This window comes from Scyliorhinus canicula, chromosome 21 (genome assembly GCF_902713615.1).
Source record: "Scyliorhinus canicula chromosome 21, sScyCan1.1, whole genome shotgun sequence".
Lineage (NCBI taxonomy): Eukaryota > Metazoa > Chordata > Chondrichthyes > Carcharhiniformes > Scyliorhinidae > Scyliorhinus > Scyliorhinus canicula.
Window position 1 is genome coordinate 18,020,264 of NC_052166.1, and position 25,597 is coordinate 18,045,860.

General features: G+C 54.0%; 1 protein-coding gene across 5 annotated transcripts in view; it reads right to left on the bottom strand.

Moving 5' to 3' along the window:
* Positions 1–25,597, bottom strand: part of LOC119955438 (tetratricopeptide repeat protein 28-like) — a 390,291-nt gene that overhangs the window by 65,158 nt on the left and 299,536 nt on the right. For all 5 annotated transcript variants that reach the window (XM_038781602.1, XM_038781600.1, XM_038781597.1 and 2 more), the window contains exon 15: positions 672–819. In XM_038781602.1, coding sequence (XP_038637530.1) covers positions 672–819 — 148 coding nt within the window. The remainder of the gene's footprint in view (positions 1–671; positions 820–25,597) is intronic.

Genomic DNA, 25,597 nt, shown 5'->3' on the forward strand with positions numbered 1-25,597 from the left:
TGAGTGTGGATGGGAGTGAGTGAGTGTGTGAGGGAGAGTGAGTGTGGAGTAGAGTGAGTGAGTGTGGAGGGAGTGCGTGTGGAGGAGAATGAGTGAGTGTGGAGGGAGTGAGTGAGTGTGGAGGGAGAGTGAGTGAGTGTGGAGGGAGTGAGTGAGTGTGGAGGGAGATGAGTGTGGAGGTAGAGTGAGTGATGTGGAGGGAGAGTGAGTGTGGAGGGAGAGTGAGTGAGTGTGGAGAGAGACGTGAGTGTGGAGGGAGAGTGTGTGTGTGGTGGTAGAGTGAGTGAGTGTGGAGGGAGAGTGAGTGAGTGTGGAGGGAGAGTGAGTGAGTGTGGAGGTAGAGTGAGTGGTTTGGCGGGCGCAGTGAGTGAGTGTGGAGGGCGAGTGAGTGAGTGTGGAGGGAGAGTGAGTGAGTGTGGAGGGAGAAGAGCGTGTGGAGGTAGAGTAATGAACGAAGGGGTATTGTGCGCTGTGCTAGTGGCTGGCCGGGAATGCCATTGGGCTGGGTTTCTGAATGGAGATGCTGAGAGGTGCTGGATTGAAGCTATGACCCTTTCCGGGAGTGTGTCAGTGTGAAAGGGAATCGCTGATGTTCGAGCTGTGATCAGCCTTGAACCTCATGCTGAGCAAATTTAAAGCTTTTCAGGTCAGTAACCTGAAGCAGCTTTTACCTGGTGTCATTCTGCAATTGGTACTTTGCATATTCCATGGCACTAGTGATGTAAGAGCCACTCCACAGAGCGATGTAGAAGTGATGATAGAAGGTGAGCGAAGCTTGAACTGGAACTGGTTTAATCTGCATCAGCACCGTAGAAGCTCCTGTTGAAAGATGAGAAACTGGTTTAATATCTCAGAGCTGAGAGTTCCTGGCTGCACATTGACTGGTTTCTCACAGGATGTGATGATAAGCACTGGGCATGAATAGGACTCGCAGCCTGTTTCTGCCCCTGTCACGTGCAAACCACCAGTTCTACCCGGACTCGAATCTGCACATTTACTCTCCTGAAGAATTGTTCTGGATAAAACTGCCCTCAATTTCCCAAAGAAGTGGTTATTAGCACGCTGATAATGTTACTGGCCTAATACACAGAGACCTGGGGTTCAATTCCCACAGAAGATAGGGAACTTTAAATAAGTTTGGAATAAAATTTGAGAGCGCGATCTAACGGAAATATTTCTAAGTGTCATTTGCGGTGGGCTTTGCCTAGAGCTGTCTAACGGCACAGTCACTTTTTTGGATCCTGAGAGTTTCTCTTCAGTTTAGCCCGCACTTGAAATTATTTTCATCACTGTGGAGCTACACACAGAGATTGGGCTGCCATTTTGAAATGGTACCCTGATCTATAAGTGCGTTTGTGAGTCCCCCACACCCCACCACCCATGGACAATGTCACCCTCCACACACATGGGCATTACCCCACACACCCCTAAGTGAGAACACCCCTCTATTGGGATCCCTGGGGCACCCTCTTCTGGCCATCCCTATAGCCCCTTATTGGCCCATGCTACAGGGGGAGGGCCAGGGGCCACGCTGCCCATCCCTGACCACCCAGGAACCTCCGATGGCCTGCGATTCCCTGAAATCTTTGACACCTGATTGCTCCAAGAGTTACAGGCGTCGGATTTGTAAGTAATATATTATAAAGACTGTTTATTATAATAATAGAAAAGATTAACAGGTAATGGAAATAATAGAACAACGGCGTACTAATCTAATTATTCCCCTAACCCCATCCCACCCTCCTGATGTTACGACATCATGGGCGTGTGCACAGTCAATTTCAGCCCCACAGACCCAAAGTGCCAACATAAGTGAAATTCACCAATAATGTGTGTATTTTCTAAGACCTTTTGCTGCTCCAATGAGTTACAGGCACAAGATTTGAAAGTAAAATATTTAAAAACTTTATTTATAATACAAGAAGAAATAAGCACGTAATGACAAAAATAGAACAAGAGTCTGCTGAAATAACTATTTACCTAATCCTCTCCCACCCTCCACCCAGACACACACAAGACAGACACACGGTGAAGGGTAGGAAAGGTTCAACAGGGATTAAGCTGGGAAATGGAAGGTGAGTATCTTCACCACTGAGGTTGTGGTCTTTGTCGGTGATGCTCTTCTCTGCGGTTTTGCAAACTGTCGGTGAGTTTGGGATCTTTTACTTTTAACCTTCAATTGGAACTTTTAGGTGTATAATTTCTTCAGGAATTGCTTCACTTCCACTGACCTGGACGTACGCCCATAATTGGCTGGGTAGGGGCTGGTTTAGCACAGTGGGCTATAGATGGCTTCTAATGCAGAACTAGGCCAGCAGCGCGGGTTCAATTCCCGTACCGGCCTCCCTGAACAGGCGCTGGAATGTGGCGACTAGTGGCTTTTCACAGTAGCTTCATTGAAGCCTACTTGTGACAGTAAACAATTATTATTATTATTATTTCCCCTCAGGTCGGTGCAATCCTCACTTGTGTCCACCAGATGGACCATCAGCCTCACTGAGTTCAATCTACAGTTCTCCACATGAGGGTTGAAATGGGATTTTCAAACAGCCTCTCTGCCAACAGGTAGCACTGGACCGGTACTTTCCACAGGTAAAACTGACTGCAGAGAGAAAGTTTCACCTCCCACGCCTTTCAATCAGAGGTTTATATTTTCACAGACCCTTCTGTTCACAGTAACCTTATTGCAGTGTTAATGTGAGCCTATTTGTGGCAATAAAGATTATTATTATGATTGATAGTTAATCAGTTAAACCTGCGGAGGCCTGATAGGGACAATGTCCAGCCCTGCTCACTCCACTCGAAGTATGAGAGAGGTGAAAAGTGTTTCAGGGCGTGATTTTCTGGCCTTGCTAAGATCACGTTCAAGTGTAACGAGGCTGGTGAATATTGGGAGAGGCTAAGATGGGAACTGCGCCAGGCGCCAAACAGTTTGCGATGCAACCCGCCCACACCCGGAGGCGAATTTGGAATCCTGCCGTAGTGTGGCGAGAAAATAATTATCACGACTTAAGGCCCATTTCCATACGCTTAGCGAGAGCCTCTCATCATCCAACAGCCTCCTGTCATTCACTGGCCTCCCCAGTGAGTGCTCATGCTGGCGCTGATTGGTACTCCTTTGTAAAAATGTGAACCGGACAGAAGGGCTTCTGTGTCGAGCCGAGGAGGGGAGTAGCCATCTTTGCCCACAGGCAAAGACGGGATCGCTGGACTTGCCACCCCAGTGATCGGCGGGGAGTGGGGGATCCTCGCCATGGGGTGCCATGAGAGAGTGGGGGGGAGAGGCGCTGGGGTGGGGGGGGGGGCAAATGCTCACGGCACCGCCATGCCAGCCCTGGGATTCCAGGCCCATGCCGGGGGCAAAACCTGCCCCTCTCCCCCACTGATCACCCCCCAAAACCCACACCGACTGCTGAGGCCTCTGGCTGCGCGGCTGAAGGCTATCGCTAATAGGGAACTCGCAATTGTGGTTAAATAAGCACTTGGCATATGCAAGTGGATTCCCATGGGTTGGCGGGCCATGTAGCATGTGGGAGTCATTGCCTAGCATTCCAATCAAATCTTGATGCCTGGACACTGTGTGGGAGTCAACACCACGCACGCAGCACCCATCATCCGAACATCCAGGTTTGGGACACAGCTCCCGGGACAAGAACACAGCCAGAGGGTGGGGGGGGGGGGGGTGTATCGGGGAGGGGGGGTTTCCTGGAGAGACAGGCAGAGTCCGGGGGTCATCCTGCATGGCAGAAGAATGTGACAGAGGCATCATAATGTTGTGCAAAGAGTTGTTTAATGTGCTGTACAATACCTAATTCCCAATAGTGCTGCCCCCCCAACTCCCCCCCAGCCCCTTACCCCACACCGCCCCCAACCCCACACTGCCCCCTACCTAACCCCTCCCCCTTACCCCGGTGCCCTCAATGATCCTCAATGTGCTGGGACCTCCTAGATCTCCCACTACATCCTGCTGTTTCCCCAGGATGCACATCTGAGGTGGAGGCAGCCAGCTGCTTACCTCATCCCGTGGTCTTCCATGCCCCTGGTGGGTGTCCTCTGGGGGCAGAGTTCCCCCGCTCACTTGTTGGCGGCACATGCACAGCCGTGCCATCCTGCCGTGTGTGCTGACACCGAGACACAGTCTCATCAGATGGTTAGTGGCCACCCTCGCGGCCCCATAGGTTGGGCCCGGGTTGCCCCTTCTCCTGGTCGGTGCCCATTGGGCCCTGGGGTTCACCTTTAGACACCTTCACTCATGGTGCAGACCTCGTGCACCAGGCTCTCCACTGCGGTCACCACCCTAGCAGTGCTGGCTTCGGTGAAGGGAGGGTTGGGGTGGAGGGAGTGCTGAAGGGGAAGGAGGGAGTGTTGGGGGTCGCCTGGGGGTATGCTCCCTTCTGGGGTGGGACATTGGTGCCTACTCACTCGTGGTGCCTGGTGTAGGTTGTTGACCTTCTTCCGACACTGGAGGCCAGTCGTCCTGGTCACACTTTCTGTGCTCACAGCTACCGCCACCTCGTCCCAGGCAGCATTGGCTGCCTTGTGGCTCCTGGCCTCCACTGCGTCAAGGAGCCTCCCCAGGTCAGCATCCCCCAATCTTGGGGCCGGTCTCCTCAGCGCTATTGTTGCGAGCTCGCTGGGGTTGGCTGAGCAAGTGCAGCCGAAGTGTTGCTCGAACTTGTTGGCGGGAGGGGTTGGCGAGCGCGGTCACGGTGAATCAGCTGGCGAGCCGGCATTCGGGGTGGGAAGCCCATGAGGCCTCGTTAAGTGGGCCAATTAACGTTGCACAATGTTGCCGGCCTTGACGGGCCGAGTACCGGGAGACATGTGGCAATCCCCACTCAATACAGCACTTTGAAATCTTTATAGAAGATCACGCCCTTAGTCTTTCTGGTAGAGATTTAACTTGCAGAGGCCTGGCTGGAGAGATTGCTGGCAGCATTTAAATCAAGAGTTGAACCGTCACCGAACAGGCTGGAGGCTGCTACTGCTGCTCGCCAAGGCTTTACAGAATTGAGACAAAAATGGAGACAGTCTTCTATTCCAGAATGTTCTGAAAGGCACCGCAATCCCATTTGAGAATAGAAGATGTTCCAGAATTTAAAAAGAGCTGATTGCCTGCCCACCAAGTCCATCAAAATGATATCACGGGCTGTGCCACAGAACACACTGAATCAATAGGTCTGCCGGGTCAATCTAAATGGCAGCTTGCAGCGGAGGGGGATGGGGGCAACGCTGTGGTTCCAGCTCAAAACCAAGTCTGAAATGTTGCAGGACAGGAATTTAGGAGGAGAAACACAAAACAGACAAGGATTTAACAAATTCCTTATACCACCCAGACACACACACAACAGACACAAGGTGGGGGAGAGGGGATAGGAAATGTTCAAAATAACAGGGACTAAACTGGCGATGGGAGATCTATCTTTGCTGCTGAGGTTGTAGACTTTGGAGTGGGTGATCTTCCAAGGACGCAAAGTGTTGCAATCATAGGTTGTTTTGAATCTTCTAATGTTTGACTTCCATTAGAATATGCAGGCAGTAGAATTCTCTCTGAGGAATCACTTTCAGTTGTACAGGCCTCCGCAAACCTGGCTCTCAGACTCACTGAGAAAATCTTACCTGAGAATTTAAAAGAAGGTTGACAGTCCACTCCACTTCTTGAATCCTTGTCTGCCGTCTTTGCAGTTTAAATTAACTGTAGTGAAGAGAAAGTAAAAGCCCTTTTCCAGATCTCTAGAGATCTCCGGGGAGCGCAAGCAACACTGTGTGTTCCCCAGCTTTCCAAACAGGGGTTGGGCTTTTACAATCTGGCTGGAGAGTGTTTGCAGCCTTTGGATCAGAAGTTACTTTCACAGGTTTCAGCTGTTTAAATTATCATGCAGAGAGTTGAGATATCTGCTTTACTTTCCAGTGGAATTTCCACAGGATAGCTGAAAGCCTTTCAAATCACCAGAGAGAGAATAGAGAGAGATTCGACCTGCTGTGCACTGCCTTTCAGGTCTATTCAGAAACGGAAAGCCTACATTTTCAGAATTTTTTGAAAGGCTCTACCCATCCCAATCGAGAATAGATGATGTCCTGGAGGAGATTGGCTGTTAGCCCAGTCCATCAAAATGACATCACGGGCTATGGCACAGAGCACACATCAAGGGGTGTGCTTGGGTCAGTCCAAAAAGCAGCTTGTAGCGGAGGTGTTTCAAAGGTCTGTAGGCCAACAAAAACAGCCAGCAAAAAGACACCAGCAAGACGGGGATTAAAAAGAATACAATAATTGGAATGAGGTTTCTTACATTACAGGACATTCATCCCAAACTTGATGACTATCCTTGCCTGCTGCATGATTTATTGAAAAGACACCAGGAGTGGGCATGGAGAGTGCCGCAAGAAGAAGTATTCGCCAAGGTGAAGCAGGCAACTGTTGTTACCGAGCTTGTTGGCCCACTATCACCCTGCACGGCATCTTTTGGTCACTTGTGATGCCTCCACGTACGGAATCAGGGCAGTGTTATTCCACTGCATGGATGATGGAACGGAGAGGCCCAAAGCCTACGCATTGAGGACTTTGGCTGATGCGGAACACAATTATGCTCAGATTGAGGAAGAAGAGCTGGTCGTCGTTTTTGTGGTGTAGAAATTCCACCAGTATGTTTATGGGCGTCGTTTCATGATCATAACAGACCACAAGCCATTGCTCGGGTTATTTAAAGAGGACAAGGCAATTCCAGTATTAGTATCTGCCCGGACAGTGATGGGCCCTCGAGCTAGCAGCGTTTAACTACGTGTTTGTCTATCGCCCATGCACGCGGGAAAGCAAACATGACATGTTCCCCATCTCAATGACTAATGAGGTTGTGTCATCCTTACCTTGCCGGTCAGTGCCACACAACTTCACGACTGGCTGCAGAAGGACCTGGAATTGGCAAAGTCATGCCACATCGTCTTGCATGGTGATCGGTAAAAGAAACTACCTAAGGAGCTGCAGGTTTTAGAACCAGCAGCAAGAGCTCAGCGTGGAGGAAGGCATCCCCCTCTGGCCAGCTCGCATTGTGATTCCAAGTCAGGACAGACAGGCCATCGAATGATATTAGCTCACAAAGCTTTGACTTATACAGGGGTACAAGGCAGGGGTGCCCACTGTTGCCATTGCTGTTTGCGCTGGCCATAGAGCCATTGGCGATGGCTCTCAGGAGGTCGGCGGAGTGGCGGGGGGATTATGAGGGGACAGAGGGAACATTGGGTGATGACCTCTTGCTGTATGTTTCGGATTTGTTGGAGAGTATGGGAAAGCTTATGGGGCTGCTGGAGAGGTTTGGAAGGTTCTTGGGATACAAGCTGAATCTACGGAAAAGCGAGGTATTCCCGGTGAATGAGCTGGGACAGCGGGCTAATTTAGGGGAGATGCCATTTACAGTAGCAAGGGATAGGTTTAGGTGTTTGGGGATTCAGGTAGCGAGGGAATGGAAGGGGCTCCATAAGTGGAACTTAACAAAGCTGGTGGAGGAGGCCAGGGAGGATCTTAGGAGGTGGGATGGGGGGGTTGGCATTGCCGAACTTGCTTCATTGTTAATGGGCGACGGAAGTGGACAAGATGCAACAGTGGTGGGAAGGAGAAGGGGTAGAGTGGGTTAGGATGGAGAAGGAATCTTGTAAGGGGTCTTGTTTGAGGGTAATGGTGACGGCAGCATTGCCATTGGCTCCGAGTAGGTATTCAAGGAACCCGGTGGTGCAGTCCACGGTGAAGATCAGTTGAGGAGGCATTTTAGGACGGAAGGGATGTCGGTACTAACACTGCTGTGCGAGAATCTTGGGTTTGAGCCGGGGTTGGGGGCGGGGGGGGGGGGGGGGGGGGGGGGGGGTGGGGTGGCTAGTGTATACAGGAGGTGGAGGGAAGTGGGGCTGGTCAAGGTGAGGGATTATATTTGGAGGAAGGGTTCTCCAGTCTGGAGGAGCTAAGGGAGAGGGTAGAGCTGCCGAGATGGAGTGCGTTCAGGTTAGGGATTTTGCGTGAAAGGCCTGGAGGGGGTTCCCTCGGTTGCCGGGATACACCCTGCTGGAACGACTGCTGCTTCCGGATGTGGAAGGGGAGGGAAGAATTAGGGATATATATAAGTGGCTGGGGGAGCAGGGAGGTGAACGGGTGGTGAAGATCAAGGAGAAATGGGAAGCGGAGTTGGGAGGGGAGATCAAATGGGGAGTATGGAGTGAGGCACTGCGTAGGGTAGACGGGACCCCTCTTGTGCAAGGATGAGCCTGATACAGTTTAAGGTGGTGCACAGGGTGCATATGACTCGGGCGAGAATGAGTGGGTTCTTTGCAGATGAGTGTGAGAGGTGTGGGCGGGGGCCAGTGAATCACACGCACATGTTTTGGAGTTGCAAAAAAGTGGGAAGATTCTGAGTGTTCATGATCTTCATTTTTAACCCTTGATTGCTCCGATGAGTTACAGGCACCAGATTTATAAGTAAAGCATTAAAAAACTTTATTTCTAACAAGGTAAAGGATGAATATAATGGTAAGAATGTAACAATGGTCTGCTAATCTAACTATTCCCCAAACCCCGTCTCACCCTCCACCCAGACACACACAAGACAAACATATGGGGCGAAATTCTCCCCCCCCCACGACGGGTGGGAGAATAGCGGGAGGGCCTTCCCGACTTTTTTGACGCCCTCCCGCTATTCTCCCCCCCCCCCCCCGCCGAAATCCCGACACGAATCGCTGCCCGCCGTTTTTTTTATGGCCGGCAGCGATTCACAGCTGTTAGAAGGGCCGAAGTCCCAGCCCTTTACGACCTTTTTACGAACGGCAAACACACCTGGTCCTGCCGTTCGTAAAAACGTCGTGACCACCTGGAAAAAAAATAACCATGGCACCGATTGGCACGGCAGTACCACGGCCGTGCCAAGGGTGCCATGGGCCCGCGATCGGTGCCCACCGATCGCGGGCAGCGGGCCCGATGCCCGCGCACTATTTGTCCTTCCGCCGCCCCGCAGTATCAATACGCGGGGCGGCTGAGGGGCAACCCGGACCGCGCATGCGCGGGTTTCGCGCAAAAAACGCGATGACGTCACCCGCGCATGCGCGGGTGGAGTCTTCCCACCTGCGCATGCGCGGCTGACATCATATGACGCTTCAGCCGGCGCTAAGTCCGACAAGCGGGCTTAACGATTTTCGTTAAGCCCGACTTGTCGGAGCCTCCGACGTCGGGCTGCTAGCCCCGACGGGGGACCAGAATCGGTCCCCCGTCGGGAAGGGGCGCGATGCCGTAAAACCCGCCCGGGTTTTACGGCAGTTTGACGATTTCTCCCGTTTTGGGAGAATTTCGCCCATGGTGGGGGTAGGGAAAGGATTGAAAATAACAGGGATTAAAAAGGCATGAGCTGGTTCTTTGCTGCCGAGGTCTTTGTAACCAGCGATCGTCTAATGGTCATCTTCAACCAGAACCTGCAGGCTGTAGAATGCTCTCTCGTAAGCCACTTTCACTTTTACAATTGGGGTCTTCACACTGAGAATTCCCCCTCTGAGGTGGACTATCCTGGCTGGCCTCCACCAGATATTGATTCCCAGTCTCACTGAGACGATCTTAGAATTCTCCAAGTGAGAATTTACACAAAGGTAGTCCATCAGCTCCAGATGTCAACCGCTTATCTGCCGTTTTTGCAAATCAAGATTTCTTCCAGTGGAGCTTCCACAGGTTAAATTGACTGCTGAGAGGAAAAAGGACTTTATCCTGAACTCACAGGAAGAGCCCAACGGGTGAGAGAGAATTCGGAGCACTGGCTTTGCCGTTCTTAATCAGAATAGAAATGTCTACTTGCCCACAGCTCCTCTCATAGGTCACTTTCACAGGCTAGCTTGAAGCATTCAAATCGGCAGCCGAAAGCTGCTGGGGAGAGAGTTTTAAACTGTGTGCTGCTTTCCAAGTCGGCATAGAACTGAGAACAAAACAGAGCTGGCCTGGGTTTTCAGAATCTTATAACAACTCTCTGACAAGATTTTCCAATCCAAACGAGAACAGAATATGTCCCATAATTTCAGAGGCACCCATTGGCTGCTTGCCAAGTCCATCAAAATTACATCACAGGCTATGCCACGGAGCATCATGGGGAGGCCTGGGCCAGTATGTTAAACCAAGGGTGTTTGACCAAAGTCTGTGGTTTGAAACAAAATCTGTAATGTTGCTGGGACAGGGATTAAAAAGAGAAACACGGAACAGACAAGGATTTAGCCAGTTATTTACATTCCTCCTCTTCAAATTTTGTTTTAAGTTTTTTTTACTGTAGATTCATTCAGATCTCTGTAGTTTCAGAAATACAACCCTCACAGCCTCTCTGAAGAGAGAGCTGGGGCGTGATTGCCGGGAGCGTGGGAAATGCCCGCCACGCTGCTTTGTCGCCGGGCCACCGATTCTCTGGCGACCGGCGAATCGGCGGCAATCGCGCCCGTGCATTCGGCACGGCGCCGGTCGGAGGCCGCTGAAGGAGGCCCCTGCAGCGATTCTCCGCGGGCGACGGGCTGAACTCCCGCCGAGTTCCGCCGAGACCCGCTGGCCGCTGGCCTGGTTCAAACCTAGTACCATCCGGGGGGAGCTCAGACCCGCGGCTACTGCGGATGTTCTGGTCGGGGGGGGGGGGGGGGAGTGGGGGGATCTGACTCCGGTGGGGCCTCCATGGGATCCGGGTACGCGATCGGGGGCTTCCCGATCTGGAGGGGGCCTACCTCCTTCCACGCGGCCTGCTGTAAGTTCCCCGACATGTTGCTCAGCGCCAGCGCGGCGACGGCAATCACGCGCATGCGCCAACGCGGAAACCATCGCGCGCATGCGTGGGCACGGCTGGTGCAGAGTCAGCCGTCATGCGCATGCGCGGACACGCGCCGGCCGTCGCACTCAAATGCGCAGACCCGCACCTGTCTTGCAGGGCTGCCTTTTGGTGCCGGAGCATGGCGCAGCACTCCGGAGCCATGTTAGCCCCAGAACAGCGGTGGATTGCTGGGCCAGGAGGCCCGTTGACGCCCGACGTACACCACTCCGGTGTTTGCGCTGCGTCAACACTTGGCCAGGATTTCGGAGAATCTCGGATAGGGTCTTAGTCTTTGTTTGCAGTCTGTAACGGTTTTCCTGCAAATGCATTCATTCAGGTCTTCTGCAGTTCCAGAAATACAGCACTCACAGCCTTTCTCAAGAAAACACGGAGTAGAGAGGGAGAGAGTCCTTGACCCTGTGCTTCCAGGAGTCAAACTGAGCTCCTTGGGACTCTGAAAATCATTCCACTGGGATAGGAGACTGTCACTACCTGTTACCAGGCAGAGTACGGCCTTTTGGCCAATTCATTGCCACCAGCCAATCAATCAAACCGAGTCCCACCCATCTTTCTCCCTGCTGCTGAAAAGTCTGACCCCTCATGTTCAAACTAGCAGAGTGTTCTCTCCTGTGACCTCAGAATTCCTCATTTTCTCTGCTGCTTGACTTAAAGATACGTGTCCATTAATCACCTATGGATCAAAAATGATTACAGCAAAATTAAACAAAAGGGGAATAATTGAATAAACAGGAAAGACCTGTACAACTTTCGAGAAGGATCTGAGGAAGGATGCCACGGGATGTGTGGAGACAAGGTTTTTTGTTCAACTACCATACGATGGCACACATTACAACCAGAGTGGCATCGGTGGAACTACTGATGGACTGGAGGCTGACAAGCCGCCTTAGCCCAACGTTCCCCGATATTAGCAGGAAAGCTAAATGGAGAGAAGATCTGAAGAGGCAGTATCACAGCAGACGGACACAGGATACACCTTTTCAACTGAGGGATACGGTCCACATCTGTAACTTTGGAGACGGTTCCCAGTGGCGACTAGGGGCTTTTCACAGTAACTTAATTGAAGCCTACTCGTGACAATAAGCGATTTTCATTTTTCATTTTCATTTCATTTTCAACTGTGTCCCAGTGAGTGTCAGTGTGTGCGGAACTGTCCCCCAGTGAGAGTCAGTCGGTGTGTGTGCAACTGTCCCCCAGTGAGAGTCAATGTGTGTGGAACTGTGTCCCAGTGAGAGTCAGTGTGTGTGGAACTGTCCCCCAGTCAGAGTCAGTGTGTGCGGAACTGTCCCCCAGTGAGAGTCAGTGTGTGTGGATATACCCCAGTGAGAGTGTGTGTGTGTGGAACTGTCCCCCAGTGAGAGTCAATGTGTGTGGAACTGTCCCCCAGTGAGAATCAGTGTGTGTGGAACCTTCCCCCAGTGAGAGTCAATGTGTGTGGAACTGTCCCCCAGTGAGAGTCGGTCGGTGTGTGTGTAACTGTCCCCCAGTGAGAGTCAATGTGTGTGGAACTGTGTTCCAGTGAGAGTCAGTGTGTGTGGGACTGACCCCAGTGAGAGTCAGTGTGTGTGTAACTGTCCCCCAGTGAGAGCCAGTTTGTGTGGAACTGTCTCCTAGTGAGAGTCAGTGGCCGCGATTCTCCCAAACAGGGAGAAATCGTAAGGCTGGCGTCAAAAACGGGCGGGTTTGACGCCAGCCTCCCCCCCCCCGCACCCCCCCCCCCCCCCCCCCCCCCCCGACCGGGAACCGATTCTGGTCCCCGGTCGGGGCTAGCATGTCGCGGCCGTGAACTCCGGCATCGCGGGCTTAACGAATTTCGTTAAGCCCGCTTGCCAGAGTTTGCAACGGCTGATGCGTCACATGACGTCAGCCGCGCATGCGCGGATTGGAAGACTCCAACCCGCTCATGCGCGGATGACGTCATCGCGCATTTGCGCAAAACCCGCGCATGCGCGGGCCGGGATGCCCCTCAGCCGCCCCGCGAATGGATACAGCGGGGCGGCGGAAGGACAAAGAGTGCGCGGGAATCGGACCCGCTGCCCGCGATCGGTGCCCACCGATTGCGGGCCCATGGCACCATTGGCACGGCCATGTTACAGCCGTGCCAATCGGTGCCATGGTTGCCAAGATCCGAACTTTACGGCCGTTTTTACGAATGGCCAGACCAGGTGTGTTTGCCGTTCGTAAAAACGGCCGTAAAGGGCTTGGACTTCGGCCCATCGGCCAGCTGAGAATCGCTGCTCGCCGTTAAAAAACGGGAGTCGGGCGTGGGGGGGGGGGAGAATAGCGGGAGGGCATCAGACTAGGGTGGTCGTAAAAATTTACGACCCCCGCTATTCTCCGCACCGTCGTGAGTGCGGAGAATTGCGCCCAGTGTGTGTGGAACTGTCTCCCAGTGAAAGTCAGTGTGTGTGGAACTGTACCCCAGTGAGAGTCAGTGTCTGTGGAACTGTGTCCCAGTGAGAATCAGTGTGTGTGGGACTGTACCCCAGTGAGAGTCAGTGTGTGTGGAACTGTCTCCCAGTGAGAGTCGGTGTGTGTGGAACTGTCCCCCAGTGAGAGTCAGTGTCTGTGGAATTGTGTCCCAGTGAGAGTCAGTGTGTGTGCGACTGTATCCCAGTGAGAGTCAGTGTGTGTGGAACTGTCTCCCAGTGAGAGTCAGTGTGTGGTACTGTGTCCCAGTGAGAGTCAGTGTGTGTGGTACTGTCCCCCAGTGAAAGTCAATGTGTGTGGAACTGTGTCCCAGTGAGTGTCAGTGTGTGCGGAACTGTCCCCCAGTGAGAGTCGGTCGCGGGTGTGTAACTGTCTCCCAGTGAGAGTCAATGTGTGTGGAACTGTGTCCCAGTGAGAGTCAGTGTGTGTGGAACTGTCCCCCAGTCAGAGTCAGTGTGTGTGGAACTGTCCCCCAGTGAGAGTCAGTGTGTGTGGAACAGTACCCCAGTGAGAGTCAGTGTGTGTGGGACTGTTCCTCAGTGAGAGTCAGTGTGTGTGGGACTGTCACCCAGTGAGAGTCAGTGTGTGTGGGACTGTGTCCCAGTGAGAGTCAGTGTGTGTGCAACTGTCCCCCAGTGAGAGTCAGTGTGTGTGGAACTGTACCCCAGTGAGAGTCAGTGTCTGTGGAACTGTGTCCCAGTGAGAGTCAGTGTGTGTGGGACTGTCCCCCTGTGAGAGTAAGTATGTGTGGAACTGTCCCCCAGTGAGAGTCAGTGTGTGTGGGACTGTCTCCCAGTGAAAGTCAATGTGTGTGGAACTGCGTCCCAGTGAGTGTCAGTGTGTGTGGGACTGTCCCCCAGTGAGAGTCAGTGTGTGTGGTACTGTGTCCCAGTGAGAGTCAATGTGTGTGGGACTGACCCCAGTGAGAGTCAGTGTGTGTGGAACTGTGTCCCAGTGAGAGTCAATGTGTGTGTGACTGTCCCCCAGTCAGAGTCAGTGTGTGTGGGACTGTCCCTCAGTGAGAGTCAGTGTGTGTGTAACTGTCCCCCAGTGAGAGTCAATGTGTGTGGGACTGACCCCAGTGAGAGTCAGTGTGTGTGGACCTGTGTCCCAGTGAGAGTCAGTGTGTGTGGAACTGTGTCCCAGTGAGAGTCAATGTGTGTGGAACTGTACCCCAGTGAGAGTCAGTGTGTGTGCAACTGTCCCCCATTGACAATCAGTGTGTGTGGAACTGTCCCCCAGTGAGAGTCAGTGTGTGTGGGACTGTGTCCCAGTGAGAGTCAGTGTGTGTGGGCCTGTTCCTCAGTGAGAGTCAGTGTGTGTGGGACTGTCCCTCAGTGAGAGTCAGTGTGTGTGGGACTGTGTCCCAGTGAGAGTCAGTGTGTGTGGGACTGTGTCCCAGTGAGAGTCAGTGTGTGTGGGACTGTGTCCCAGTGAGAGTCAGTGTGTGTGGAACTGTGTCCCAGTGAGAGTCAGTGTGTGTGGGACTGTATCCCAGTGAGAGTCAGTGTGTGTGGGACAGTCCCCCTGTGAGAGTAAGTATGTGTGGAACTGTCCCCCAGTGAGAGTCAGTGTGTGTGTAACTGTCCCCCAGTGAGAGTCAATGTGTGTGGGACTGACCCCAGTGAGAGTCAGTGTGTGTGGACCTGTGTCCCAGTGAGAGTCAGTGTGTGTGGAACTGTGTCCCAGTGAGAGTCAATGTGTGTGGAACTGTACCCCAGTGAGAGTCAGTGTGTGTGCAACTGTCCCCCATTGACAATCAGTGTGTGTGGAACTGTCCCCCAGTGAGAGTCAGTGTGTGTGGGACTGTGTCCCAGTGAGAGTCAGTGTGTGTGGGCCTGTTCCTCAGTGAGAGTCAGTGTGTGTGGTACTGTGTCCCAGTGAGAGTCAGTGTGTGTGGTACTGTCCCCCAGTGAAAGTCAATGTGTGTGGAACTGTGTCCCAGTGAGTGTCAGTGTGTGCGGAACTGTCCCCCAGTGAGAGTCGGTCGGTGTGTGTGTAACTGTCTCCCAGTGAGAGTCAATGTGTGTGGAACTGTGTCCCAGTGAGAGTCAGTGTGTGTGGAACTGTCCCCCAGTCAGAGTCAGTGTGTGTGGAACTGTCCCCCAGTGAGAGTCAGTGTGTGTGGAACTGTACCCCAGTGAGAGTCAGTGTGTGTGGGACTGTTCCTCAGTGAGAGTCAGTGTGTGTGGGACTGTCTCCCAGTGAGAGTCAGTGTGTGTGCAACTGTACCCCAGTGAGAGTCAGTGTGTGTGGAACTGTCCCCCAGTGAGAGTCAGTGTCTGTGGAACTGTGTCCCAGTGAGAGTCAGTGTGTGTGGGACTGTCCCCCTTTGAGAGTAAGTATGTGTGGAACTGTCCCCCAGTGAGAGTCAGTGTGTGTGGGACTGTCCCCCAGTGAAAGTCAATGTGTGTGGAACTGCATCCCAGTGAGTGTCAGTGTGTGTGGGACTGTCCCCCAGTGAGAGTCAGTGTGTGTGGTACTGTGTCCCAGTGAGAGTCAGTGTGTGCGGAACTGTCCCCCAGTGAGAGTCGGTCGGTGTGTGTGTAACTGTCCCCCAGTGAGTCAGTGTGTATGGAACTGTCCCCCAGTGAGAGTCAATGTGTGTGGGACTGACCCCAGTGAGAGTCAGTGTGTGTGGAACTGTGTCCCAGTGAGAGTCAATGTGTGTGTGACTGTCCCCCAGTCAGAGTCAGTGTGTGTGGGACTGTCCCTCAGTGAGAGTCAGTGTGTGTGGAACTGTCCCCCAGTGAGAGTCAATGTGTGTGGGACTGACCCCAGTGAGAGTCAGTGTGTGTGGAACTGTGTCCCAGTGAGAGTCAATGTGTGTGGAACTGTACCCCAGTGAGAGTCAGTGTGTGTGCAACTGTCCCCCATTGACAATCAGTGTGTGTGGAACTGTCCCCCAGTGAGAGTCAGTGTGTGTGGGACTGTGTCCCAGTGAGAGTCAGTGTGTGTGGGACTGTGTCCCAGTGAGAGTCAGTGTGTGTGGGACAGTTCCTCAGTGACAGTCAGTGTGTGTGGGACTGTCCCTCAGTGAGAGTCAGTGTGTGTGGGACTGTGTCCCAGTGAGAGTCAGTGTGTGTGGGACTGTGTCCCAGTGAGAGTCAGTGTGTGTGGGACTGTGTCCCAGTGAGAGTCAGTGTGTGTGGGACTGTGTCCCAGTGAGAGTCAGTGTGTGTGGAACTGTGTCCCAGTGAGAGTCAATGTGTGTGGAACTGTACCCCAGTGAGAGTCAATGTGTGTGGAACTGTACCCCAGTGAGAGTCAGTGTGTGTGCAACTGTCCCCCATTGACAATCAGTGTGTGTGGAACTGTCCCCCAGTGAGAGTCAGTGTGTGTGGGACTGTTCCTCAGTGAGAGTCAGTGTGTGTGGGACTGTCCCTCAGTGAGAGTCAGTGTGTGTGGGACTGTGTCCCAGTGAGAGTCAGTGTGTGTGGGACTGTGTCCCAGTGAGAGTCAGTGTGTGTGGGACTGTGTCCCAGTGAGAGTCAGTGTGTGTGGGACTGTGTCCCAGTGAGAGTCAGTGTGTGTGTGGGACTGTGTCCCAGTGAGAGTCAGTGTGTGTGGGACTGTGTCCCAGTGAGAGTCAGTGTGTGTGGAACTGTTCCCTAGTGAGAATCAGTATGTGTGTGGGACTGTGTCCCAGTGAGAGTCAGTGTGTGGGACTGTACCCCAGTGAGAGTCAGTGGGCGCGATTCTCCAATGCCGCGCTGCATCGGGAAAGCCGTCGTGAACTCGGCTGACTTTCACGATGGCGTCGGAGGCCGCTCCTCGTCCCTTATTCTCTCCCCCCCCTTCACCCCAGCCGGGGGGCTAGGAGCGGTGTTTCGAGAAACTCGGCCGCCGGGCCTTGACGCTTGCGTCAAGGCGGCGCGCCGATAATGACGCGACGGCGGCGCCTAAGTGATGTCAGCCGCGCATGCGCAGTTTGGCCGGCTCCAACCCGCGCATGCGCGGTTGCCGTCTTCTCCTCCGCTGCCCCACAAGACGTGGCGGCTTGACATTGTGGGGCGGCGGAGGGGAAAGGGTGCGTCTCTTGGAGACGCCGGCCTGACGATCGGTGGGCACCGATCACGGGCCAGTCCACTCCCGAGCACGGCCGTGTTGCTCGATCCCCTCTCCGCCCCCCACAGGCCACAAACATAGCCCCGGCTATGTTCACGCCGGCAGCGACCAGGTGTGGGTGCCGCCGGCGTGAATAGGTCGGGAACGTCAGGCCACTCGATCCCCGCCGGCGTGTCGTGATTCGCCCGGCACGCCCTCGATTCTCCCACCCGGCGTGGGGAGCGGAGAATCGCGCCCAGTGTGTGTGGAACTGTACCCCAGTGACAGTCAGTTGTCGCAATTCTCCGCTCCCCATGCCGGGTGGGAGAATCGCGGGAGTGCCGGGCGAATCACGACACGCAGCCCTGGCACCCCTCGCGATTCTCCCACCCCCTCCCACAAAATGGCGTCTCGCGGAATCGCCGGTCGCCGTGAAAAATGGCGACCAGCGATTCTCCGGCCCGAATGAGGGCCGACAGAGACGTCTCGGTGGGGGCAGACAGAGATGTCTCGGTGAGGGCGGACAGAGACGTCTCGGTGAGGGCAGAGAGAGACGTCTCGGTGAGGGCCGACAGAGACGTCTCGGTGAGGGCGGACAGAGACGTCTCGGTGAAGGCAGACAGAGACGTCTCGGTGAGGGCGGACAGAGACGTCTCGGTGAGGGCGGACAGAGACGTCTCGGTGAGGGCGGACAGAGACGTCTCGGTGAGGGCAGACAGAGACGTCTCGGTGAGGGCGAACAGAGACGTCTCGGTGAGGGCAGACAGACGTCTCGGTGAGGGCAGACAGAGACGTCTCGGTGAAGGCAGACAGAGACGTCTCGGTGAGGGCAGCCAGAGACGTCTCGGTGAAGGCAGACAGACGTCTCAGTGAGGGCAGACAGAGACGTCTCGGTAAAGGCAGACAGAGACGTCTCGGTGAGGGCGGTCAGAGACGTCTCGGTGAGGGCGAACAGAGACGTCTCAATGAAGGCAGACAGAGACGTCTCGGTGAAGGCAGACAGAGACGTCTCGGTGAGGGCAGACAGAGACGTCTCGGTGAGGGCAGACAGAGACGTCTCGGTGAGGGCGGACAGAGACGTCTCAATGAAGGCAGACAGAGACGTCTCGGTGAAGGCAGACAAAGACGTCTCGGTGAGGGCAGACAGAGACGTCTCGGTGAGGCAGACAGAGGGTGAGGGCAGACAGAGACATCTCGGTGAGGGCAGACAGAGACGTCTAGGTGAGGACAGACAGAGACGTCTCGGTGAGGGCTGACAGAGACGTCTCGGTGAGGGCAGACAGAGACGTCTCGGTGAGGGCAGACAGAGACATCTCGGTGAGGGCAGACAGAGACGTCTCGGTGAGGGCAGACAGAGACATCTCGGTGAGGGCAGACAGAGACGTCTCGGTGAGGGCAGACAGAGGGTGAAGGCAGACAGAGACGTCTCGGTGAGGGCAGACAGAGACGTCTCGGTGAAGGCAGACAGAGACGTCTCGGTGAGGGCAGACAGAGACCTCTCGGTGAGGGCAGACAGAGGGTGAGGGCAGACAGAGACGTCTCGGTGAGGGCAGACAGAGACGTCTCGGTGAGGGCAGACAGAGACCACTCGGTGAGGGCAGACAGAGGGTGAGGGCAGACAGAGATGTCTCGGTGAGGGCAGACAGAGACGTCTCGGTGAGGGCAGACAGAGACGTCTCGGTGAAGGCAGACAGAGACGTCTCGGTGAGGGCAGACAGAGACCTCTCGGTGAGGGCAGACAGAGGGTGAGGGCAGACAGAGACGTCTCGGTGAGGGCAGACAGAGACGTCTCGGTGAGGGCAGACAGAGACCACTCGGTGAGGGCAGACAGAGGGTGAGGGCAGACAGAGATGTCTCGGTGAGGGCAGACAGAGACGTCTCGGTGAGGGCAGACAGAGACGTCTCGGTGAAGGCAGACAGAGACGCCTCGGTGAGGGCAGACAGAGACGTCTCGGTGAGGGCCGACAGAGACGTCTCGGTGAGGGCAGACAGAGACGTCTCGGTGAGGGCCGACAGAGACGTCTCGGTGAAGGCAGACAGAGACGTCTCGGTGAAGGCAGACAGAGACGTCTCGGTGAGGGCGGACAGAGACGTCTCGGTGAGGGCGGACAGAGACGTCTCGGTGAGGGCGGACAGAGACGTCTCGGTGAGGGCAGACAGAGACGTCTCGGTGAGGGCGAACAGAGACGTCTCGGTGAGGGCAGACAGACGTCTCGGTGAGGGCAGACAGAGACGTCTCGGTGAAGGCAGACAGAGACGTCTCGGTGAGGGCAGCCAGAGACGTCTCGGTGAAGGCAGACAGACGTCTCAGTGAGGGCAGACAGAGACGTCTCGGTAAAGGCAGACAGAGACGTCTCGGTGAGGGCGGTCAGAGACGTCTCGGTGAGGGCGGACAGAGACGTCTCAATGAAGGCAGACAGAGACGTCTCGGTGAAGGCAGACAGAGACGTCTCGGTGAGGGCAGACAGAGACGTCTCGGTGAGGGCAGACAGAGACGTCTCGGTGAGGGCGGACAGAGACGTCTCAATGAAGGCAGACAGAGACGTCTCGGTGAAGGCAGACAGAGACGTCTCGGTGAGGGCAGACAGAGACGTCTCGGTGAGGCAGACAGAGGGTGAGGGCAGACAGAGACATCTCGGTGAGGGCAGACAGAGACGTCTAGGTGAGGACAGACAGAGACGTCTCGGTGAGGGCTGACAGAGACGTCTCGGTGAGGGCAGACAGAGACGTCTCGGTGAGGGCAGATAGAGACATCTCGGTGAGGGCAGACAGAGACGTCTCGGTGAGGGCAGACAGAGACATCTCGGTGAGGGCAGACAGAGACGTCTCGGTGAGGGCAGACAGAGGGTGAAGGCAGACAGAGACGTCTCGGTGAGGGCAGACAGAGACGTCTCGGTGAAGGCAGACAGAGACGTCTCGGTGAGGGCAGACAGAGACCTCTCGGTGAGGGCAGACAGAGGGTGAGGGCAGACAGAGACGTCTCGGTGAGGGCAGACAGAGACGTCTCGGTGAGGGCAGACAGAGACCACTCGGTGAGGGCAGACAGAGGGTGAGGGCAGACAGAGATGTCTCGGTGAGGGCAGACAGAGATGTCTCGGTGAGGGCAGACAGAGACGTCTCGGTGAGGGCAGACAGAGACGTCTCGGTGAAGGCAGACAGAGACGCCTCGGTGAGGGCAGATAGAGACGTCTCGGTGAGGGCCGACAGAGACGTCTCGGTGAGGGCAGACAGAGACGTCTCGGTGAGGGCCGACAGAGACGTCTCGGTGAAGGCAGACAGAGACGTCTCGGTGAAGGCAGACAGAGACGTCTCGGTGAGGGCAGACAGAGACGTCTCGGTGAGGGCAGACAGAGACGTCTCGGTGAAGGCAGACAGAGACGCCTCGGTGAGGGCAGACAGAGACGTCTCGGTGAAGGCAGACAGAGACGTCTCGGTGAGGGCCGACAGAGACGTCTCGGTGAAGGCAGACAGAGACGTCTCGGTGAAGGCAGACAGAGACCACTCGGTGAGGGCAGACAGAGGGTGAAGGCAGACAGAGACCACTCGGTGAGGGCAGACAGAGGGTGAGGGCAGACAGAGACGTCTTGGTGAGGGCAGACAGAGACGTCTCGGTGAGGGCAGACAGAGACGTCTCGGTGAGGGCGGACAGAGACGTCTCGGTGAGGGCAGACAGAGACGTCTCGGTGAGGGCAGACAGAGACGTCTCGGTGAGGGCAGACAGAGACGTCTAGGTGAGGGCAGACAGAGGTTGAGGGCAGACAGAGACGTCTCGGTGAGGGCAGACAGAGACGTCTAGGTGAGGGCAGACAGAGGGTGAGGGCAGACAGAGACGTCTCGGTGAGGGCAGACAGAGACGTCTAGGTGAGGGCAGACAGAGGGTGAGGGCAGACAGAGACGTCTCGGTGAGGGCAGACAGAGACAACTGTATTCATTATCGTCCCCAGTGTTCGAGATTAGCTTTTAGCTGACTGACTAAATCAATAGTTGAGCACTGGGACCTCAAACCTGAGACGAAGGTCAAGGCAGCAGTGATCCCCATACCCCCATAGAGACTTGGTCAAACTACAGAAGCACGAGAGAAGTCTCACCTCCAGTGCTTTTGCAAAATCCTCCAAATCTGGTGGCTGGAAGGAAAGTGCATCAGGAGTGTCTTCTTCCAAGCTCGCTTGCTCAGTGTTGAGGTTCTGCTAACTCAAAACAAACTCTTCTGGGTGGCACATTTCATTCATATGCCGACTCCCAAAGTGAGTGCTCGGCAATTAAGTGTTAATTGAAGTAGGGGCCAGGTTACTGAATTTGTGAGTTATGTAATCAGTATTGTTTGTCAAGCTATTCTCAGCTCACCCAGGCCTTGGGGGTGCGTTGATTGGTTGCTCAGGGTGGCCTTCATGTGACTGCTTGCTGTGATTTGCTGGGAAGCCAGTTATCTCTCTAATCTGGCAGCGAGTCATGTTGTTATCTAGCACTAAGCACTGACAGGCACACGGCCTTCGAATCACAGCTGCAGGGTGGCACCAATGTTACAGGGGATCTGACAATGAGACTGGCAGCAGTGTCCCGATGAATTGAGAGTATAATTCGATGTGGATACGGCCTGCAAGGATGGAAGAAGCTATCAGCTCTGAAGAGGTTATGCACGGTTAGTCCTCGAGGGCTGACAGAAAGGTTGCGACCAAGGGCAGCTACCCGGCATCGCAGGCAAGTGCTGGAACTCTTGCTGAACTTGATAGTATGGTCTGGCTGCAGGAAGGGGCTGCAAATGTAGAAGATGGTGATAGGCTGAGAGACACCGAGGCCCCAAGTCGAGAGGCTGGTAGGTGAAGGACTGGTCAAGTTGCAGCATTTCCCCGTCACCAGAACTGCCAGGAAAAAAAAAGCGAATGTTGAAGCAACTGTCACAGGGAGTCAATGGAAGGGAGATTTTGATAATAATGTGATGACTGTTCTCTTTCTTGAATATCAACTCAGACACCATGGAAACTCTGTTAACCTTTCAGAGGGAGAAGGAATTGAATGAAGAAGGACAGGAGTGTGGAATGCTCAAGGAATTGACTCATGTAAATGTGACTGAGGGACAATCACTGAATTCCGAGCAGCCAAACCCTTCTGTGGAGAAGGAAATCAAGGGGAGACCCTCCGTGCCCAGCCAAAACCCTGAGAATATGACCCAGGCCATCATAGCATGTGCCACCATTAATACTGAGGAAAGTGACTTCCAAGGCAGAAAGCAATCTCGCCGTACCAGTGAGAGTGAGGTGGGCAGTGACAATGTCAGGAGGAAGGGCGGGCAAAGGGTTTTGCAAGCACTGCAGATGGCATCCGACGCTTCGGTGGCTCTTACTGATATTCCCACAGTGCCTCAGCAGAAACTGTCTGATCAGGAGGGCGCACCGATTGGAACATCATCGGGAGCCAACCAGACAGGAAGCAGCTTCCCTCCCCAGCACTATCCATCAACTAATGAGACAGGAAGGCTGGGAAAGCGTGGAGGCAGCTCAGGAGAACTCCTGCTATATCTCAGTGATGTACCACTGCTGCCTACTGTAGGGAAAGGTTGGACGGAGCATGCAGGAGTCAACTGCAAGGTTTCCTTGGCCGGAGAAACAGGCCTTGCAGGTGAAGGATGTCAGGCCGAAGCCTGTGCATTAGGCAGTGAACTTGGGCAAGGGGAAGTTGAGTGCCGGCGGCCTGTGGTGGGTAACAGCGTATCTGGCACACCTCACCACGTTGGAGGTGGTACCACAATCAGCAATGAGGAGCAGGAATGCCCTGTCTGTATTGAACTGTATGACTCTGGTGCTCATAAGCTGGCCTTGTTGAACTGCAACCACAGCATCTGTGGCAGCTGCATAAAGACCATTATGGAGAAAGCGGAAGTGAACAGCATCAGCCAGATGTGCTGCCCCATCTGTCGTCAGCGGACCCCGATGCCTGAGTGGGAGATCCGCCAGTTTCAGGAAGAGATGACATTTCTAAACCAGGCAGTGGCTGGCAGACTGAGTGTGGTCCCCATGCCGCCAGCCCCACGACATGGGCCGTTCAGAAGGCTGGAGCAGGCCTTCCGCCAGCGGGTGCAGACCACTCGGAGATGTGGCTATTTGCCATGCCTGCGTTACCCATTGTGGCTGGTGAATGCACTGGCAAAGTGTGATCAGACATATCCGTGCTGCTACTTCTGCTCCATTCTTCTCCTGTATGGGCTGGAATTACTGTGCCTATCTCTCATCTTCACCCCTCTCATCATCCTCATCTTACTCTTCACATTGCTGGACAAGCAGTGAGCTACTGGGAATATGTATCATGCACCCTGCTCTTTCGTACTTAACGCCTTGGTATTAAAGCGGTGTAGCGGTAATCTCCAATCATTGCAAATCAATTCTAGAGTTGGGTTAGACATTGGAAATTACAGGTGATGGAAGATGAGGTCGAGCAAGGAGAAAGTGACTCAGTTTGGGGATGGATAGAGGTGACTAGATTCAAGGTTGAATGGGGGAGGGGCATTGGAATATGGGTAGGAATGGGTTGAATTGAAGTTGGAGTGGGCTGGATTGGGATTGGAGTGGATTGGGATTGGAGTGGGTTGGAATTGGAGTGGGTTGGATTGGAGTGGGTAGGAGCCATTTGGATTGGGATCGGAGTGGGTTGGATTGGGATTGGAGTGAGTAGGAACCGAGTGGATTAAGATTGGAGTGGGTTGGATTGGATTTTGAGTGAGTGGGAGTGGGTTGGATTGGGATTGGAGTGGGTGGGAACCGGTTGGATTGGGATTTGAGTGGATTGGGATTGGAGAGGGTGGAAGATGGTTGGATTGGGGTTGGAGTGAGTGGGAGTGGGATGTATTGGAATAGGTTGTATTGGGATTGGAGTGGGTTGGATTGGGATTGGAGTGGATGGGAGTGGGTGGGTTGATTTGGGATTGGAATTGGTGGAACCTCGTTGGATTTGGATTGGAGGGGTGGATGTGGGTTGGATTGAGATTGGAATGGGTTAGATTGGGATTGGGGTTGGTAGAAACTGGTTGGATTAGGATTGGTGTGTGTAGGAGTTGGTTCAATTGGAATTAGAGTGGGTAGGACTTCGATTGAAGTGGGTAGGAGCTGGTCCGATTGGGATTGGGGAAGGCAACCGGTTCAATTTGGATTGGAGTGGGTTGAATTAGGATTGGAGTGATTGGAATTGATGTAGGTAGGAGCTGGTTGGATTGAGATTGGGGTAGAAGGGACTGGGATTGGAGTGATTAGGAGATGGTTGGATTGAGATTGAAGGAGTCGGCGTGGTTGGATTTGGATTGGAGTAGATTGCAGTGGTTGGATTGGGATGGAGTGGGCTGGACTGGGATTAGGACCGTTAGGAGCTGTGTGGATTATGATTTATGTCGGTAGGAGTGGTGGGGGGGTGGTTGGGATTGGAGTGGGTATGAGCTGGTAGGATTGGGATTAAAGTGGGTAGGAGCAGCTTTGATTGGGATCAGTAGGAGCAGGTTGGATTGGGATTGGAGTGGGTTGGATTGGGATTGGAGTAGATTAGGTTGGGATTGGAGTCAGATAGCAGCTGGTTGCATTGGATTTGGAGGGGATCGGAGCCTGTTGGATTGGGATTGCTGTGGGATGGCAGCTGGTTGCATTGGGTTAGGAGGAGTTCGAGTCTGTTGTATTGTGTGGAGTGGGTTGGAGCTGGTTCGATTAGGATTGGAGTGGGTTGGGTTCGGATTGGAGTGAGTTGGAGCTGGTTGTATTGGGATTAGAGTGAGTAGGATCTGGTTGTATTGGGGTTGGAGTGAGTAGGTGCTGGTTGTATTGGGGTTGGAGTAGGAGCTGGTTGTATTGGGGTTGGAGTGAGTAGGAGCTGGTTGTATTGGGGTTGGAGTGAGTAGGTGCTGGTTGTATTGGGATTGGAGTGAGTAGGAGCTGGTTGTATTCGGGTTGGAGTAGGAGCTGGTTGTATTGGGATTGGAGTGAGTAGGTGCTGGTTGTATTGGGATTGGAGTGAGTAGGAGCTAGTTGTATTGGGATTGGAGTAGGAGCTGGTTGTATTGGGATTGGAGTGAGTAGGTTCTGGTTGTATTGGGATTGGAGTGAGTAGGAGCTGCTTGTATTGGGATTGGAGTGAGTAGGTGTTGGTTGTATTGGGATTGGAGTAGGAGCTGGTTGTATTGGGATTGGAGTGAGTAGGAGCTGGTTGTATTGGGTTTGGAGTGAGTAGGTGCTGGTTGTATTGGGATTGGAGTGAGTAGGAGCTGGTTGTATTGGGATTGGAGTGAGTAGGAGCTGGTTGTATTGGAGTTGGAGTGAGTAGGTGCT